At 38.1% G+C, this 19,690-nt stretch overlaps 1 protein-coding gene across 4 annotated transcripts in view; it reads left to right on the plus strand.

The window, feature by feature from the left end:
• The window catches only part of LOC307000573 (uncharacterized protein), a 54,840-nt gene extending 36,724 nt beyond the window's left edge, over positions 1-18,116 (plus strand). Inside the window, exons 1-4 of one of the 4 annotated variants that reach the window (XM_079616217.1) lie at positions 11,296-11,317; positions 11,578-11,633; positions 13,776-14,083; positions 15,754-18,116. In XM_079616217.1, coding sequence (XP_079472343.1) covers positions 14,059-14,083; positions 15,754-17,183 — 1,455 coding nt within the window. In that variant the 5' untranslated portion in view covers positions 11,296-11,317; positions 11,578-11,633; positions 13,776-14,058 and the 3' untranslated portion in view covers positions 17,184-18,116. Of the gene's footprint in view, positions 1-11,295; positions 11,318-11,577; positions 11,634-13,775; positions 14,084-15,753 lie in introns of those variants that run through there. The other 3 variants (XM_079616218.1, XM_079616220.1, XM_079616216.1) reach the window with 3 other exon arrangements.
• The last annotated feature ends 1,574 nt before the right edge of the window (positions 18,117-19,690 follow it).

The following is a 19,690-nucleotide window of genomic DNA, read 5'->3' on the forward strand; positions in this document are numbered from 1 at the left end:
TTAGGCGGGTTATTACATTTATATCAATGCACCAGTTCAGTTAAGAGTCTGGAGGTTACTTGTTTGTCTTTGCGTTGCTTTGGGGATTCCTTTTGTCGGAGTAAAAGGGGGTTTCCCGGTTGGCGGTCTCCTCGTGCCTGGATAGATGTCTTGGGCGGCCAATCACGTGGTGTGCAGCAGCAAAACTTATCTTAGAACCGAGACTCTCAACAGAAAATAAAATAAAACTAAGAAAAGAAAAGAAAGAAAAGTGAGACGAGTGTTTAGATGGCTTGACTGAAGCTGTTTAACCCATGTTCTTCTGATCTTGATTTGGGTTCTTTCGTCCGCTCGTCCACATGGTTACTCGTCTGTCTGGTGTAAATCTACTCTAAAAAAAACTGTCTTCTTCTTCCTCCCTTTGTTCGGGTCCTAAGACTTTAAACTCTAAATGTTGGTGCAGCCTCCTGGATGAGTTCTGACCAATTAGACACTGACTTTATTTGAGAGGTGGCATATTCTTCACCTCTCATCGTAAATCATGCGTTATCTCCAGCTCTAGCAGAGAGAGTACAGAGGCCACAGTTTAGACATCATTACTTTTATAAGAACACGAAACATTTTACACAGATTTCAATCAAGCCATCTTCTGAATTAAGACTATATGATCGTACTGATAGGAAACAAGACACACTTTCATTCAAACCTCTAATAGTTATAACAATTACATGACTTATATGTGATCTAAGCATAATAGACACGTATAGAGGGTGTAGACACATTATATAATTATGCGGTTGGATGATGTTTGATTATAAGTTTGTCAAGAATTGTTTTGGGATGATTTTATGTATTTTTATATGTAGAGTCTCATTCTCTGTGGTTTTGAGAGATCTCAACCCTGAGGTCGTTCAAAGGTCCTCAAGAAGAAGGGGGTCTGTTTTAAACAGTTCTCGGTGGGTCCCGAGCCGTGCCGTCTCTGAACCAATCAGTCGTTCCCAAACTATCTAACTTGACGACGTTCTTCGTTGTTGGGCTCATCTCTTTGAAGCTTGCATGGTCATACATTTCTTACTGGGGGGGGGGGGTTTGTTGGCCTGGATTTTATGGCTCTGGATTGGTGATTTGAGGTCTGGAGTGTTGAGGTCTGTGTGGAATTATGTTTGAACGAATCACCTGGAAGATTTAATCCTTCAGTAGTCTTTTTTTTATATGTTCTGCAAACATACTTTGCAGACATTATTAACACCTTAAAAGTACTTTGCTCAGTTGTAGCTGATGGGAATTTACAGCATTTATTACAGCTCTGTTTTTTTAAAAGGAACACAGATATCAGATTCCAGTCATGTCTGAAGTGAATGTAAAAAGATGGGCCAAAAAAAAAAAAAAAAAAAGATATGGTCAAATCATCGGATCTGTGCATTAAGACTTGCAGTGTAAACGCAGCCTAAGGCTACGTTCACACTTAGCGTCTTTTTTGACAAAAAAAAGTTAACAACGGCGTTTTTTTAGCAAAAAAAAAAACCGCTGCGTGTTCGGTTACAAATAGCAGCCGAGCGCGTCTTTTGTTGCTATAACAACAGCTGCGACAGTAGCTAGTGCTGTGTGATGCAAAAAATGTCGAGAAAGAGAAAGTTGGCTCTTGCGTTGGCTTTTGAAGTTACCGGGGAGGAGAATGTCGGTTCACAAAGACGTTTGTGGGTGCACGACATTATACGGGGAAGGAAACTGTATGGTGCTTACAACAATTTAGTCCAGGAGCTCCGGTTGGATGATGCACGGTTTGTGGCATATTTTAGACTACACAAAAGTCAGTTTGAAGACCTGCTACAAATCATTGCACCATCGATTGCAAAAACGCAGACAAAATTCAGGGAGACCATCAGCGCGGAGGAACGTCTCTGCATTTGTTTAAGGTGAGTCGCCTGACTTTTTTTTTTTATCCCTTTATCCCTCTTTTAACAGGTGGTACTAGCTACATAACGTTCGTATACTTAGTAAAATTTGAAATGCTAGGTTTACATGAAAGGACATTAAATAAATACTTAAGTATACTTATATAAGGATGTGTGTGTGTGTGTGTGTGTGTATATATATATATATATATATATATATATATATATATATATATATATATATTAATATGTGTGTGAGTATATGCTGTGCGTCTTGTAGTCTCTGTAAATGATATAATGTTCTAGTTGTTGTTGACAAATAAGATGGATAAATATTAACATAAGACCATGTTTATAATAGTTTCAAATAAAATCTCTCATCTGTTTTAAAGGTATTTGGCAACAGGCGATTCTTTCCGGTCTATTGCCTTTGGCTTCAGAGTAGGTGCCAGTACTGTGGCTGGAATAGTGAGCCAGGTGTGTGAGGCAATCTGGAACTGTCTACTGTCTGATTGCATGCCTGTGCCTGATGCAGCAGAGTGGAGAAGGATAGCTGCTGAGTTCCAACATCTTTCGGCTTTCCCCAACTGCCTTGGAGCAATGGATGGGAAGCATGTAGTCATCGAAGCCCCTCCATCCAGCGGGTCCCTATATTACAACTACAAAGGGACATTTTCAATAGTTCTCCTTGCAGTTGTTGATGCCAGGTATCGCTTCAGGCTTGTAGACATCGGTGCTTATGGTAGAAACAGTGATGGAGGAACACTGGCTGCCTCTGCCTTTGGATCTGCCCTACGCCAGAGCAGCCTGAGGATACCTGAAGACTCTCCCCTCCCTGGAGCAGAGCATCTTGGAGCCATGCCATATGTATTCCTCGCAGATGAAGCATTCCCGCTGTGCCGTAACATCCTCCGCCCTTACCCTGGACACAACACTGGAGAAAGGAAAGTTTTTAATTTTCGTCTTTCCCATGCTCGAAGAATGGTGGAGTGTACATTTGGCATACTTGCAGCACAATGGAGAGTATATCGCAGGGTACTGGGAGTGTCTCCGGAGGTGGCTGAGAAGATTGTGAAGGCCACCTGTATGCTTCACAATTTCTTGAGGAGAGATGTGCTCACAGCTCCTGCTCTAACTTTGACCACAGAGCCATCTTTAGGAATGCAGGATGCACCCCGGCTTGGCACCAATAATGCCAGCAGAGATGCTGTAGCTATGAGGGATAGGTTTGCGGAGTACTTCATGTCTCCAGTTGGTCAAGTTCCCTGGCAAGACCGCTACTGATGGACCATACATCAACATCTCTCTTTTAAGAGCTACCCAAAATATCTACTTTTAACATACTCAATTCTATCGCTATTAAAAACAAAACACACTTTACTCATTGTATTGTTGTTGTATTGCAGACTGTTTCGAGTATCAGTTTGTCAGTATTTGTATGTTTGTGTATTTATGTTTATGTATGTTACTTACAAAATACTCCCTCCCCATGTTGCTAATTTGTACATACATGGAGTCTACCTTTGCATTCTTTGCCACCATCCCATTCTACAATTGTTGTCATTGCAATAAATCAGTATTTACCTCAAAATGGTTCATGTAATTATTACAACAAATTAAGCAGCAGTATATGTGGCATGGGCAATGCTTTTAGATGTTTACAAAACCTCTTCCATATCTTAAAGAACAAAATGAAACGCATTACAGATTTTTTGTAAAAGTTTTTAGGGGCCAAGCACTGAAAGTGCGTAGGCACCTATTGTTTCTGTTTCCGTTCCTACTATTATTCTTCTTCTTCATTGTTCCGACTGGGAGTCTATGGCAGCCCATAGAACCGCTTGCGGGAAAGTTATGAAATTTGGCACACATATAGAGGACAGTCTGAACTATCACCATAGCAAATTTGGAGTCTCCAAATCAATCCCTCTAGCGCCACCAACTGTCCAAAGTTTCACTCATGTTTATGCTAATAACTTTTGAACCATAAGGGCTAGAAACAAAATTATTTTTTCCTCTGATTCCTGAGCTCATGACGATTCTCATTGACGACCCTATGACGTCATTTTCCGTCATAATAGTTTTCCCGCCATTTTGAAATATCCGAAAAACCTACTTTTTCGAACTCCTCCTAGGCCGTTGGTCCGAATTTCACGAAAATTGAACCAGATCATCTCGAGACTATGCCGACAAAAAGTTATGGAAATCAAGTTGATTCGAATAACCGTTCTTGAATACAGCGCAAATTTTTTTTACGTAGCACTTGCGAAAACAGGCTCAATGCTGTATCTCCACAACGCTTTATCAGATTCAGACCAAATTTGGTACATGTCATCACAAGCATGACCTGAGGCTACATGCTGCATTTCGGCGCAGCGCCACCTACTGGTCCGGAGATATGAAGAATTTATGTTTTTGCTTATAACTTCTGAACGGTTTGTCCAAAAATCACAAAAGTGGTCTCGTTAGATTCAGGGCGTCATGCTGAGTTGACTGATATCCAATTTTCCCATATCGCCCATTTTGGCTGTCGGCCATTTTGAATTATGTGCTAAAATGCTGTATTTTATGAACGCATGAACGTATCGTTACGAAACTCAGTATGGGTCATCAGTACAAGGCCCTAAAGGTACTCAAAAGATTATGAGACAGCGCCACCTTTTGGTCAAAAGTTATAATGAAATTTCCAAAAATGCTAATAACTTTTGAATAAATTTGCCTATAGTAATGACACTGATCTCAATAGATTCCTTGGGTTATACTGAAAACATAGATACCAATTTTGCCATGGTCAGTCAAACTTCCTGTCCGCCATCTTTATTTTCTTTTAAAACCTACTTTTTCGAACTCCTCCTAGACCGAACGTCCGATTTTCACCAAAATTGGATCGTGTCATCTCCAGACCGTGCCGAGTAAAAGTTATGGATTTCGTGTCGATAGACAAAACCGTTTTCGTATACCGCAGTGGCAAAGTTGAGGCATGATGCCAAAATGACTATTCAGGCTTTATATCTGCAATGCCTTGACATATTGACACCAAACTTTGTATGTGTCATTGTCACTTCACTCTGACCACATCACATCAGTTTCGTAACTGCGCCACCTATTGGTCGAAAGTGATAATCATATTTTTAGTTAATGTATGTGATTTTTCAACCATTTTGCCAAAATTCATCTTTAAATGTCTTCAATTGCTCCTTGCTGCAGTTGATCTCTCACTCCCAGCCACTTTGGCATGTCTTGTCGTCTTGTTCTTCATTGTTCCGACTGGGAGTCTATGGCAGCCCATAGAACCGCTTGCGGGAAAGTTATGAAATTTGGCACACATATAGAGGACAGTCTGAACTATCACCATAGCAAATTTGGAGTCTCCAAATCAATCCCTCTAGCGCCACCAACTGTCCAAAGTTGCACTCATGTTTATGCTAATAACTTTTGAACCATAAGGGCTAGAAACAAAATTCTTTTTTCCTCTGATTCCTGAGCTCATGACGATTCGACTGCACCCTATGACGTCTTTTACCGTCATAATAGTTTTCCCGCCATTTTGAATTTTCCGAAAAACCTACTTTTTCGAACTCCTCCTAGGCCGTTGGTCAGAATTTCACGAAAATTGAACCAGATCATCTCGAGACTGTGCCGACAAAAAGTTATGGAAATCAAGTTGATTCGAATTACCGTTCTCGAATACCGCGCAAATAAATTTTACGTAGCACTTGCGAAAACAGGCTCAATGCTGTATCTCCACAACGCTTTATCAGATTCAGACCAAATTTGGTACATGTCGTCACAAGCATGACCTGAGGCTACATGCTGCGTTTCGGCGCAGCGCCACCTACTGGTCCGGAGATATGAAGAATTTATGGTGTTGCCTTTAACTTCTGAACGGTTTGTCCAAAAATCACAAAAGTGGTCTCGTTAGATTCAGGGCGTCATGCTGAGTCGACTGATATCCAATTTTCCCATATCGGCCATTTTGGCTGTCGGCCATTTTGAATTATGTGCTAAAATGCTGTATTTTATGAACGCATGAACGTATCGTTACCAAACTCAGTATTGGTCATCAGTACAAGGCCCTAAAGGTACTCAAAAGATTATGATACAGCGCCACCTTTTGGTCAAAAGTTGTAACAAAATTTCCCAAAATGCTAATAACTTTTGCATACATTTGCCTATAGTAATGACACTGATCTCAATAGATTCCTTGGGTTATGCTGAAAACATAGATACCAATTTCTTCATAGTCAGCCAAAGTTCCTGTCCGCCATCTTTATTTCCTTTTAAAATGTACTTTTTCGAACTCCTCCTAGACCGACTGTCCGATTTTCACCAAAATCGGATCGTGTCATCTCCAGACCGTGCCAAGTAAAAGTTATGGATTTCGTGTCGATAAACAAAACCATGGTCGTATACCGCAGATGCAAAGTTGAGGCATAATGCCAAAATGACTATTCAGGCTTTATATCTGCAATGCCTTGACATATTGACACCAAACTTTGTATGTGTCGTCGTCACTTCACTCTGACCACATCACAACAGTTTTGTAACTGCGCCACCTATTGGTCGAAAGTGATAATCTATTAAATCATATTTTTAAGTTAATGCATGTGATTTTTCAACCATTTTGCCAAAATTCATCTTTAAATGTCTTCAATTGCTCCTTGCTGCAGTTGGTCTCACACTCCCAGCCACTTTGGCACGTCTTGTCGTCTTGCTTGCGCTTGGCCCCGGTGATTGCTGCTTGCAGCTATATTTACCATTGTGTTTTTACTGAAAACAAAAAATTTATATTTGTAAATTATTATTGCAGCTAATAGTAATGCTATAGCCATAACACTATGGACAACTGATAATCTAAGACGTTTCACCAAATTCCAAGTCAAAGAACAGTGTTTGCATTCTCAGCCTCGCCATAGCCTGCTTGCGAGGCTCAAGCCTTCTTAATGCTGGTGCAAAACTAAGTAGAAAGTGCTCATGCTCATCTACATCTTGCTGTATAGACTGCAGCACTTGTTGTTGGTACGGGGTGAGACCTGGGGCTACCTCCCTTCTTTTTCCCCTTGATGCTGGAGAAGGATTTGGCTGAGGTCGAACTGGAGTAGATTCCTGTGTTGGTGCTGCTGCTGGTGGTGGTGGTGCTGGCTGGTGTCCACCAGGGCTTGGTGGATCGCTGACCACTGAGTCACCCATTGCACCCTGGGGGGAAAAAAGAGAAGACAACACACCAATAAATACACTAACAGTCAAACGATTATGGACAGTAATGTTTTTTTAACTAAGTCTGTTCTGCTCACTATTTATTTGTTCCAAATTACAGCAAAAACAGTAAATGTTTGAAATATTTTTACTATTTAAAATAAATGTTTTCTTTGAATATATTTTAAAATGTAATTTATCCCTGTAATCAAAGCTAAATTTTCAGCACCATTTACTCCAGTCTTCATTGTCACATGATCCTTCAGAAATTATCCTAATATTCTGATTTGCTCTTCAAGAAACATTTTATTATAATTATTATTATTATTGTCATCAACATTTAAAACAGTAAAAACATTTTTTATTATTCTTTTAATAGAAAGATCCAAAGATCAGCATTTATCTGAAATTAAAATCTTTTGTAACAGCATAAACTATTCCATGCAAAAGCTTGGAGTCTATATACATATATATATATATATATATATATATATATATATATATATATATATATATAATTAATTATATGATATTATTTTTGGGGGATTATAGAAATTGTATTTAGCAAGGATGCTTTAAATTGATCGAAAGTGATGATAAAGACAGTTATAATGTTACAAAAGATTTCTATTTCAGATAAATGCTGTTCTTCAGGATTCTACTAATTCTATTTTTTACATAATAATAATAATAAATGGTTTTTGAGCAGCAAATCAGCATATTATTATATTACAATAGGCTTACACTAGTACATATCACAGACTACATAGCTTGTTACCTCACTCTCTTCTCCTGCACTTTCACACATTGCATTTAAAATGCTTTCTGGTGTTTCAAAATTTGTAGATGTCGGCCTATCCTGGACATGGGGATCCAGGAACGACATGACCCCCATGAACTTCCATTGCCGTTTAAAGCCTCCCTCAGAACCACTTCTCCTGTCTTTCTCATTTCTCCTTTCGCGCTTGTACTTATCTCTCAAGTACTTCCATTTCCGACGGCAAGCATCGCCTAAAAGGTTACAGTTGTGACAGCTGCTAGTGTTACCAGCTGGTTACGGTATTGATAACTATTGCTGTGCGAACATTAATGCTAGCTAATAGCTAGGTGATAATTTTAACGACAAGAAGTAGATGATAACCTTACCTGAATAACCAAGGATCTGTCCAATCTGTGCCCACACAGCCTCTTTGTGGTGTATATTATGATAGAGTTGTGTACTCATATCAAACAGCTCCTTGTGCTCCGAAACAAGGACAACAAGTTTTTCTACCGGCACCGTGTCCATTTTTCTTGTTGTTATGGAAACGACAGGTCTCGCTACTCGCTTGTCATTGGTCAGCTGTCAAAAAGGCGCTTGACGTAGGGCGTTCTTTTCAGAAAAGTTAAACTTTTTTCAACTTTAAAAGATGCTCTGAGCTGCAGAAAAAGACGCCGGCGGTGGCGTTTAAAAAAGCGCTCAGGACTTTTTTGAAAAAACGGTTTACTCCATAGGGTTCTAATGTAAAACAGACGCTGGCAGTTTGAAAAAAGACGCTAAGTGTGAACATAGCCTAAGTGGTTTCTACACTGTATAGATCTTCATGTGTATCTTTAGGTGAGTTTTAAAAGAGAAACTCTTTCCTCACTGATCACACGTGTGCGGCTTCTCTCCAGTGTGGATCCTCTCATGTGTTTTCAGATTTGATGATCGACTGAATCTCTTGTCACAGTGTGAACACTTGTAAGGTTTTTCTCCAGTTGTTTGGATGTGTAACTCTTTCCACACTGATTGCAGGTGAAAGATTTCTTCTTTTCTTTAAAAATGTCTGTTTAGTCTTTGAGCGACTCAAAGGTTTTCCTCCAGGTTGGACATGATGTTCCTCCTCCACTTCACTCAGTTCTTCACTCTCCTCGATATCTTCCATCAGGTCTGACATGAAAGAAAAAAAAGTATTTGAGGATCTCTTTTCCAAAACGCTATAAATCCATTTCAATAGTTTTCAGGAAAATGAAATTTTTTACCTAGACCCACACATTTTGTGAATATTCAATTTATCCTGTTAAAATGGTTGTGTGGCTCAGTCTGAACAATGATTATTAAAGGAACACTCCGACTTTTTGCGACTTTAGCCTATTCACCTTATCCCCCAGAGTTAGATAAGTCCATACATACCTTTTTCATCTCCGTGCGTGCTATAAGTCTGTTTGACGCACCCCCCACAGTCACAGAGTGTACAAAAAACAAAGTCACATGAGACACAGACATATTTTAACCGTATAAAAACTGGGAACTATATTCTCTGAAGGCGAAGCACTGCTACTTGGGCGGAGTGATAACCGCAGCACCTGAGACGCGCTCTGAACGAACTCTCTGCTCCTCACCACGGCGCGTCTCTGGTGCTGCGGTTATCACTCCGCCCAAGTAGCAGTGCTTCACCTTCAGAGAATATAGTTCCCAGTTTTTATACGGTTAAAATATGTCTGTGTCTCATGTGACTTTGTTTTTTGTACACTCTGTGACTATAAAAATCACAACATGTAAATAGGAAAATGTTTTGCGTTATTTTGTCACTTATTTGGATTAGTATGCTAGCTGCAACCATTTACATCCAGTCTTTGTGCTAAGCTAGGCTAGCGGGGGGTGCGTCAAACAGACTTATAGCACGCACGGAGATGAAAAAGGTATGTGTGGACTTATCTAACTCTGGGGGATAAGGTGAATAGGCTAAAGTCCCAAAAAGTCGGAGTGTTCCTTTAAATCAAACAACAATTTACATTTACATTTACATTTATGCATTTGGCAGACGCTTTCATCCAAAGCAACTTACATTGCATTCAAGGTACACATTTTTATATTTTGTCAGTTCTTGCTTTCCCTGGGAATCGAACCCACGACCTTGGCATGCTAGCTTCAAAATGCTAGAAATCCATCAATTGTTTCCAAAAAAATTATGATTTGTCTTTAATAATTTAAATGAATTTAAATTAAACAAGTGCAAATGCATGAAATAAATAAAAGCCAACTATAATAGTTATAATAGTTAAATAAAATAAATAGTACAAATAAAATAAATAATTCCAATGACACATTTTAATATTGTCCAGCACATAACACTCATACGAATACCAGTCCTTAAATACAACAATGTTAAAAATACATTTAAATCATTTAGTAATTTAGGCTAATTGTAATTTGGTGCCGAACCTGAAAAAAGTAATGATAGCCTAGTAATGATAACAATATTCAATAAGTTATTTAGTAATACTGTAAAGTAGACTCATCAATATTAACAGATCTGCTGTAAACAAATATATTGTGTAATATATTTATATATAAATTCCTACACACTGTCCCTTTAAAATAAACTGCAAAAGATACTGCTAAATGCTTTACATTGAGTCTGTAATGACTCACGTGAGACATTTTATATTTATACATTAATAATATTGCTTGTGGTGCTCTTTATTTTTTTAAAGTTTTATGATCGTTTTTAGTTTCTGCATATTTTAATTATCTAAATACTTTATTGTGATGAATGTAGTTAGCTTTATCAAGTTTCCATATAGAGCAGTTTTACAGGCTTTTATCATGTATCCTGACTCAAATAATGTGTTTCTAACAGCAAACACTCAGAATAAAGTGAGATGATCTGCTGATGATCCTGAATGGCTTGTTGAATGAGTGTTGATAGTCTGAGGCTCATCAATATTAACAGATCTGCTGAAAACACTCTTTATTTCATGACAATAGTTCCTGGTTTCACCTCATTTATTATGCTGATGTCTTCAGATCTCCTGTAAATTGTCACTTAAAGCTCATTTCATTGGTGTCAGCAGACTGAGGGTATTTGTTGGCTACAATGTACGTTTATTTCTGTGTTTATGATTTAACTGTTTTTCTTACCATTATATATTCGGAAGAAATGACATTATTCATATTCTTTTCTATATTTCTAGATACCTAATGCAGAAGCAGAATAATGTTAGGATTAGCAATACAAATGTTTACAAATAAATTGGCACCAGTTACTGTAAAATGAATAGATAGACATACAGACATAAATGCTTATTTAACAGGTTAAAGAATGACAAATATTTTTGCAACCTTTCATTTTCTATTTTGTGGGTATGTGAGTTTTATGTGAGTCTGTATTGTTCAGTCACTTCATAAGTATTGGGAGAGTTGTTGTTGTGTAAGTGCGCCCTCTATCTGTGGTCATATACTGACTTCAAGCGTTCGTTTCTCATATTCTTCTGGACTGAGAGAGGTATGTGTTCACATCGGTGCAATGTAAGCTTGAAATACCGGTTGTAACTTTATCTTTAGTGCACATGGTAACTTGTACGTGTATTTTATGATGAGTGCACATGCATTTAGTTGAGATGTGTCGAGAACTTCTGTTTTGAGTGCTTAAAAAATTGCTAACATAGCTAGCCTCGTGGTTTGTTTTGCTGTAAGTTAGCGCTCGCCATTCTGTCGTCTTGTAATGAAGCCCACATGTTTCAGTTTTCCTTTTTCTTATATTAGGCTGATTCTGACTGGAGATACAATCCTGAACTTTTGCTCTCTTTGAAATTGTACAGGTATGTACTTCCAATACCAGGTTTAGAATACAATGTGTAGCTACATTCCAAAGTTTTCGTGAGAGAAGTAACTATAACTAATTCATTACTTTTTTAAAGTAACTTCCCCAAAACTGTGTGTATGTGTCATATTGCATGTTATTTATGTTATTAACTATGGGTTTTAACGTTATATGAAATAACGTTAATGTTTTACATTAACACATGCAACATTAAATAAACCATTCCTTTGAGTAACATGCATTAAGCAAAATTTTTACTTTACATCTGGGCTGTTCAGTGCCATTGAACACCAATCAATATTAAATATTAAAATATTATCATTACTATAGTGAAACAACAAAACACAATAGATGGTTTAGAACTTTTAATATTTATTGCACAGACCACAACTGGCCAACAAATCCAAAAATAAATTATGCTTAAGAAATGTATAAAAAATAAATAAATAGTAATAAAAAATATACATAGGCTACACATACACTCTTTGTAGTTCAAATTAAAATGATAAAACCTTTACAACGTACTGTATATAGGCTACGCGATGAAGTATTTTCTTCCTCACAAAAGTAAACTAGATTAACTAAAAGTGTTCTCAATGTAATACTGAACAATGTACCAACATAAATATATAATAATAATAAAATATAATATTTTGGGGTTTTATTTTTATAACCTACACAGGGGTGTGCTATATCGTCTGCGATAATATCGTAATTGTTTTTTTAACGATGTGGAATTTGACATTATCGAGTATAGCCGCCCTATCCCTCACACACACGCAGAGAGTGCATGCATAACATAAAGTGCATCCAAACACTACGGGTGTTTTTCTCTTCTCCGTAGATAAATCTTGTAGCAGAGCTACAGCAAGCGTTTTTCGGTGGTGGAAAACCATTAGCTACTAAAACTTCTTTGTCGTTATGGAGAGCGCAGTGCATGGTTGCATAGCAACGACAGACGCCACGGGAAAATCGGACCGAATTTTACTATTAATAAAATATAAATGTGTATTGCAAATGTCAGTAATTTATTTTTTTTGAACCATTCTTTTTATAAAAAACTATTCAAAGCCTGAAATATGTGAGGTTTATCGTTTTATAAAACCTATTTGTCAAAACTTTATTTGAACTTGTACATGTTAGTAGATAACATGTTGCAAGACACTCCTTTAAAATCTGGCCATCATTTTTAATGTTATTATTTTAATGTTTATGTAAACAAAAGGTGCATATTGATGCTAATTTTATTTGTTATTTGCTGTGTTTCGACATAAAACTTTGTGAATTGATTTCATTGTGTAGTACTTTTTGAACAGGATTCTGCGATAAATGTGATCATTTTTGTAACTATAATCATGAAATGTTCGTGCCATTTCATCTCTAGTTATGATCAACTATAATTATGGGTTTTTTACAGTATAATATGCAAAATACAATTATTGTTATAATATAATTTGATAAATGACACAACAGATGATGCATGCATATAATTAGGTTTAAAAAATGGCTTTATAAAGGTAAAAATATCGAGATATAATTTTTTGTCAATATCGCACACCCCTAAACCTACAGAGAACCTCATCATCAGAGGTTATTTAAAGCCAAATTCTAGTCGTGTTTGCCGCACATGTTCACAACCGGTCAAACAAAGATGTTTTCTGGGAACGTTCCCTGCAGATTATTTTGGAGTTTTATTTTAAAAAAGTTTGCTGTTCCTATGGCGGAGAAAGAGCCCGATAGGATGAAAACCGCTTCAGTGAACTCAATTATAGTAACGGTAACTGGGTTGTAACGGAGGAAACAGTAATTAGTTAGATTACTCGTTACTGAAAAAAATAACGCTGTTTATTAATAACGCCGTTATTCCCATCACTGCATACACATGATGTACTCAAGCCTAATGCGATATGTTCGTTTTTCATGGTAATTTTTATTTTCTGATTTTTGAATGCGATTAAATACTGAGTCTGCATTCTTCTTGACTGAGAGACTGATTCTGATTGAAGATCGTCAGTGTCCTGTCATCAGTGCACCAGAACACTACGCAGTAGTCGGCGAAGTGCAGACCGCGCCAGCTACACTTAGAAGTGTAATTTATTATAAAAACAGACTCTGTAATTGATACTTTTGATTTTGGCAGATCAGCTCCTCCAGCTCTGGAATTCATCATCAGTGAAGCTCCTCCCACTGCAATTACATCAGTGAAGCTCCTCCCACATCAGTCACATGATCAGTGAAGCTCCTCCCACTACAATTACATCATCAGTGAAGCTCCTCCCACAGCAATTCAACAATAAATGCTGTAAATTCCCATCAGCTGCAAGTGAAGACGAGCATGAAAGCATCAGGAAGAGCTGAAATCTGCAGAGACTGAGTTTATTAAAGAGGACCGTGAGAACACGAGTGATCCAGAACCCTGCAGAATGAAACACACTGAAGATCAAAGAGGTTGGTGTTTATTCTTCATTCTTTCATGATGCTGGAGAACATTCATGTTAGAAACATTCAAGCACTTCGTCACATTTAGATAAACAGTTACACTATGAACTGGTACAGAATGTTTAAGACATTTTTATATTTATTATAAATTTTAGATCAAGCTAAATACTATTTTACATTTATATTATGTCTGGTTTCCAATTTGCAACAACATTATCGGAATTTTAGTCATTTTCAATATAGTTAAAAATATATTTTGTTTTAGGAATAATCAGTAAACACCAAGTTACTGATGAAGTTGTATTTGTGAAATATCATACAAGTTATTCATAGTTATAGAGATTGCTGCAGTTTGTGTAAAAACTGAGACGATGGATTTTGAGATTATTTTCTTGTCTTCCCATCATGCAGTAGAAAGAGCTGCATGATGGGAAGTAAAATAAATATCAATCTCAAAGTTGGTGACAAAATTTGCTAGTATTGTTTATTTAATGTTAATATCATGTTCGATAATTGTGTCTTTGATCAAATATATTTAATAGTTCTTGCAGAAACCTGGGATTCGTGCCTATTAGGGGTGTAACGGTACGCAAAAATCACGGTTCGGTACGTACCTCGGTTTTAAAGTCACGGTTCGGTTCATTTTCGGTACAGTAAGGGAAAGAAATGCAAAACATTAAACTGCTGGTTGTTTACTATAAACTTTTTTTAACATTTTGTTTACACTTTTTTAAACACACTTTTTAATAAAATATAATTAATAAAAAAGAATAAGAAATGAAATACTGCTGCAAAGTTCTCCACTAAATAAAATACTCTTAAACCAATATTGGCCATGACGCTAGCTAGCGAGAGGCTGGGCTAAAGCGAGCGTGCCGTGTATGTGGTGATCGGGCCGAATTTTAGGCAGTAGATTTTAGAAAGCAGTAACCGAACCCAACCCAAGACCGACAGGCATAAAGATATTTATGTCCGAGCCCGACCCGAAAGTTAAAATCCCATTTTTTTTCTCATACTAATGACACATGTACGTTTGTTTGTGTGGAAAGCCCGCTTTTATTAAGCAACTGAAAGGCATTTGAAAATGTCAACAGATGAGCACATCAGCGCGCTCGGAGCAACAAGCGCTCTTAACACAGGCGCGCATGCACGTGTTTCGTTGTCACAGCAACATAAACAAATTTCCGCACACAGGAAGACAGATGTTATGGTAATATTTTACATGTATTTGAATCACAAAAACGATTCATCAGATTTAATCAGTGCAACGCGGAGACTTCCGACACTTAACATGTTCGTGTGGAAACTCGGAATTTCCGCACACAAAACTAGCCTAATTTACGTGACAGATTGCATTCGGTGCACATGTGAACCGTACCGAAAGTCCTGTACCGAAACGGTCCGTTAGGAATACATGTACCGTTACATCCCTAGTGCCTATAATGTTTTAAAAATAATAATTGGAAGATAAATTTACCTTATTCATGGAAAGTTTCAAGGAGATATAATCAATTTATAAAAAGGCATGAAATTATCATAACATTTTAAAGCAGTTGTCTACTTTCTACCATTACATCAGGGCTCACTTTCATGTCCTTCCACTTTATATTTCTCTCTTTGAAGATAAATATTTTGATGTACTAAAAAATTAAATGTAATAATTGTTTCTTTCATGTCAGACCTGATGGAAGAGAGCGAGGAGAGTGAAGAACTGAGTGAAGTGGAGGAGGAGAGTGAAGAACTGAGTGAAGTGGAGGAGGAACATCATGTCAAACCTGGAGGAAAACCTTTGAGTCGCTCAAAGACTAAACAGACATTTTTAAAGAAAAGAAGAGTCAAGAAATCTTTCACCTGCACTCAGTGTGAAAAGAGTTACACATCCAAACGAAGTCTTGACCGTCACATGAGAATCCACACCGGAGAGAAGCTGCACACGTGTGATCAGTGTGGAAAGAGTTTCACAACCAAACATAGTTTTGAGATTCACATAAGAGTTCACGCTGAAGAGAAGCCGTTTAAGTGTGATCAATGCGGGAAGAGTTTCACAAACAAACCAAATCTTGAGTGTCACATGAGAGTTCACACTGGAGAGAAGCCGTTCACATGTGATCAATGCGGGAAGAGTTTCCGACACAAACAAAGTTTTGATTATCACATGATAATCCACACTGGAGAGAAGCTGCACACGTGTGATCAGTGTGGAAAGAGTTTGACAACCAAACATAGTCTTGAGTGTCACATGAGAGTTCACACTGGAGAGAAGCCATTTAAGTGTGATCAATGCGGGAAGAGTTTCACAAACAAACCAAATCTTGAGCGTCACATGATAATCCACACTGGAGAGAAGCTGCACACGTGTGATCAGTGTGGAAAGAGTTTCACATACAAACAAAATCTTGAGCGTCACATGAGAGTTCACACTGGAGAAAAGCCATTCATGTGTGATCAGTGTGAAAAGAGATTTTCATGCAACAGTAGTCTTGAGCGTCACATGAAGATCCACACCGGAGAGAAGCCGTTCACATGTGATCAATGTGGAAAAACATCTCTCTGTGCATCAAACCTGAAGAAACACATGACAGTTCATACGAAGGAGAAGCCACATTCATGTTCTGTGTGTGGAAAGAGTTTTTCACTGCTGGAATATTTACGTGGACATGAGAAAACTCACACTGGTGTGAAAGAGTACATGTGCTTTGAGTGTGAGAAGACTTTTACTACAGCGAGCTATTTAAAACTGCACCAGAGAATTCACACTGGAGAAAAACCTTACAAGTGTTCACACTGTGACAAGAGATTCAGTGTGTCAGCAAGTCTGAGAACACATGAGAGGAACCACACTGGAGAAAAACCTTACAAGTGTTCACACTGTGACAAGAGATTCAGTGTGTCAGCAAGTCTGAGAACACATGAGAGGAACCACACTGGAGAAAAACCTTACAAGTGTTCACACTGTGACAAGAGATTTAGTCAGTCATCATCTCTGAGAACACATGAGAGGATCCACACTGGAGAAAAACCTTACAAGTGTTCACACTGTGACAAGAGATTCAGTCAGTCATCATCTCTGAAAAAACATGAGAGTTCACACCAGAGAGAAGCCGTTTAAGTGTGATCAATGTGGGAAAAGTTTCAGTTGATCTTCACACCTCAATTAACACATGAGGATCCACACCGGAGTGAAACCGTTCACATGTGATCAGTGCGGCAAAACATTTCTTAGGGCATCAGCCCAGAAGAAACACCTGACAGTTCATACGAAGGAGAAGCCACATTCATGTTCTGTGTGTGGAAAGAGTTTTTCACAGCGGCACAGTTTAAATGTACATCAGAAAACTCACACTGGTGTAAGAGAGAGTACATGTGCTTTGAGTGTAAGAAGACTTTTACTACAGCGGTTTAAAACCGCACCAGAGAATTCACACTGGAGAAAAACCTTACAAGTGTTCACACTGTGACAAGAGATTCAGTGATTCATCATCTCTGAGAACACATGAGAGGATCCACAGCAGAGAGAAGCCACACACGTGTGATCAGTGTTGGTGAACAAGTTTATCTTTTAAAGTCCACATGAATTCAAAATTGACCATACTTACTTTGTTTGCGCAAATTGATAATTTCGTGGTTAACTATTGTGGTGGAAGTTTTATGATATTCATTGATCTTTAGTAAAATATAGATGATTCAAAAAATTTCAAATGTGTGTCTCTTCACTTGTAGTGAGAGAAGATTCTGTTTATGTACCTGGCGAGGCAGAAGGGGGAGACACTCCAGGAAACGAACAAGGACCTCTGACCTAGATGTCAGAAGGCCATTTGGTGCAGGGGGATTTAGTGGGCCAACTAGTGACGAATCTAAACTAGTGTTATGGCTTCTTTGTCTATGGAAAACTACTGGGGGGAAGGCTCTGGGAGGAAGAAGGCCTTGAAACTAAGATAAAAGCTAGTTGAGTCTGTCCGAGGGTGTGTCACTCTTCTGCACAGGGTAACAACTGAATTCGACTGCTCCTATTCTTGCAAGAATAAATACTTCTATTTTTATCATTTGACTCTGAGTGTCTCTTACGCAGTGATGTTTGTTTGATGAATTTTTGCCACAACACTATTCATCCGAGTCAATCCACAGATACAATTTTGAAGATGCACCTCCCCTCCGCAGTGGAGGCTGCAGAACCGATGCGGTTTAATCTATCTAATCTTGAGTGATCAAACAACGAGCAAGCTCTTCAGGAAGATCTCTCTTGTCTGGTGCGAACGATACAGCGCGGCAGCGGTGTCAACTTTCTTTTCTCTTTTGTTTTTGTGTTTCTGCAAAAAAGCTGTTTTCACTGCTGGTAACGGTGCGCCAAGAGCGTTAAATAGCTGTTCTTACGGTAGGTAAGACCGCCGTGAAGAGAGACAGCGCTCGACAGGTTTACTCTTTTTTTTTCTCCGGAAAGCTTGAGTCCCCTCTGTTGTTGGTCAGCGCGTCGTGTGCCGTTGAGCTGCCGGGCTGTAGCGCGGGTTGTCACGACGACCCAGCTCTCGCTTGGTGCGCGGTCCCCATGTCTATTCTCTGTTGTAGCGCCCTCCCTGGTGGCCACCAGAGAGGTCTACTTCAGTAGAATAGCTTGGGTGATCCTGAGAGCTGAGGGCTTCTCTTTCGGGGAACCAACCCCCTAGGTCCCCTCCCTCTCTAGTGCATCACAAGCTGTGCAGCTTCTGGATGGGATTGCTGGTCCTTCAAAAAAAAAAGCGCTTCATTCAAGGCTCCAGCTGACGGCAGATGTCGGCTGTTTCGTTCGGGAAATGATTTAATTTTCTTTTTTTTTCTTTTTTTTCGGTTTGGTCATTTACAGATCATTCAATCAAATCATTCGAAACGTAAACACAATAGATGACCAGGTGCAGGCAGAAGCTAAAGCTTATTATGCCTGCCCTTATCTTTAGAATCATAAATGCAACACATTAATGACAACATCTGTTCATAAAATTACCATTAACACATTAGTGGACCATTGTCCACACCAAAAGCAAGCCTATTTAATTAATTTTCATTCTATTGAATATTTTTTCAATGTTATTCTCTTGTAAATATTTTTAAACTGAAATATAGACGTAGCTTGTTTTAACTCATAATAAAATATAAATATACATAGTCCTCTGAGATTATAATTACTTTCTCGCTGGGTAAAAATAATTGCAAACATTTAGGAATTTTATTATGTTTGACTTGGTAAATAAACTTTGCCGTGTACAAATAAGTCATAAAACTTCAAAATGTTTGATTGATGAAACAGTAAATTACTTGGTGAATTGTAAGGTGCATAATTAATTAATCTGATAACCTTCTTTTGTAATAGGAAAACTGCATTGGTTCTAGTTTTATATGTATTTCCCCATATTTCAATACCATACATTAAGTATGGTGTGACAAGTGAACTATAAAGTAAATGTAAGGCATTTTTATTGAAAATACATTGCAACTTATACAAAATTGCAATAGTTTTTGATACTTTCTTCTGAACGTTTAAAATATGCGGTTCCCTTTCGTTGTCACTTCGAGTTACGTCGAATGACGACGAATGGGGTTCGCTTAGAAGCCTATCCTCTTCGAACAGTAATAAAACGAGCCAAT

This window comes from Phoxinus phoxinus (assembly GCF_949152265.1).
Source record: "Phoxinus phoxinus genome assembly, chromosome: 1".
NCBI classification, from domain to species: Eukaryota; Metazoa; Chordata; class Actinopteri; order Cypriniformes; family Leuciscidae; genus Phoxinus; species Phoxinus phoxinus.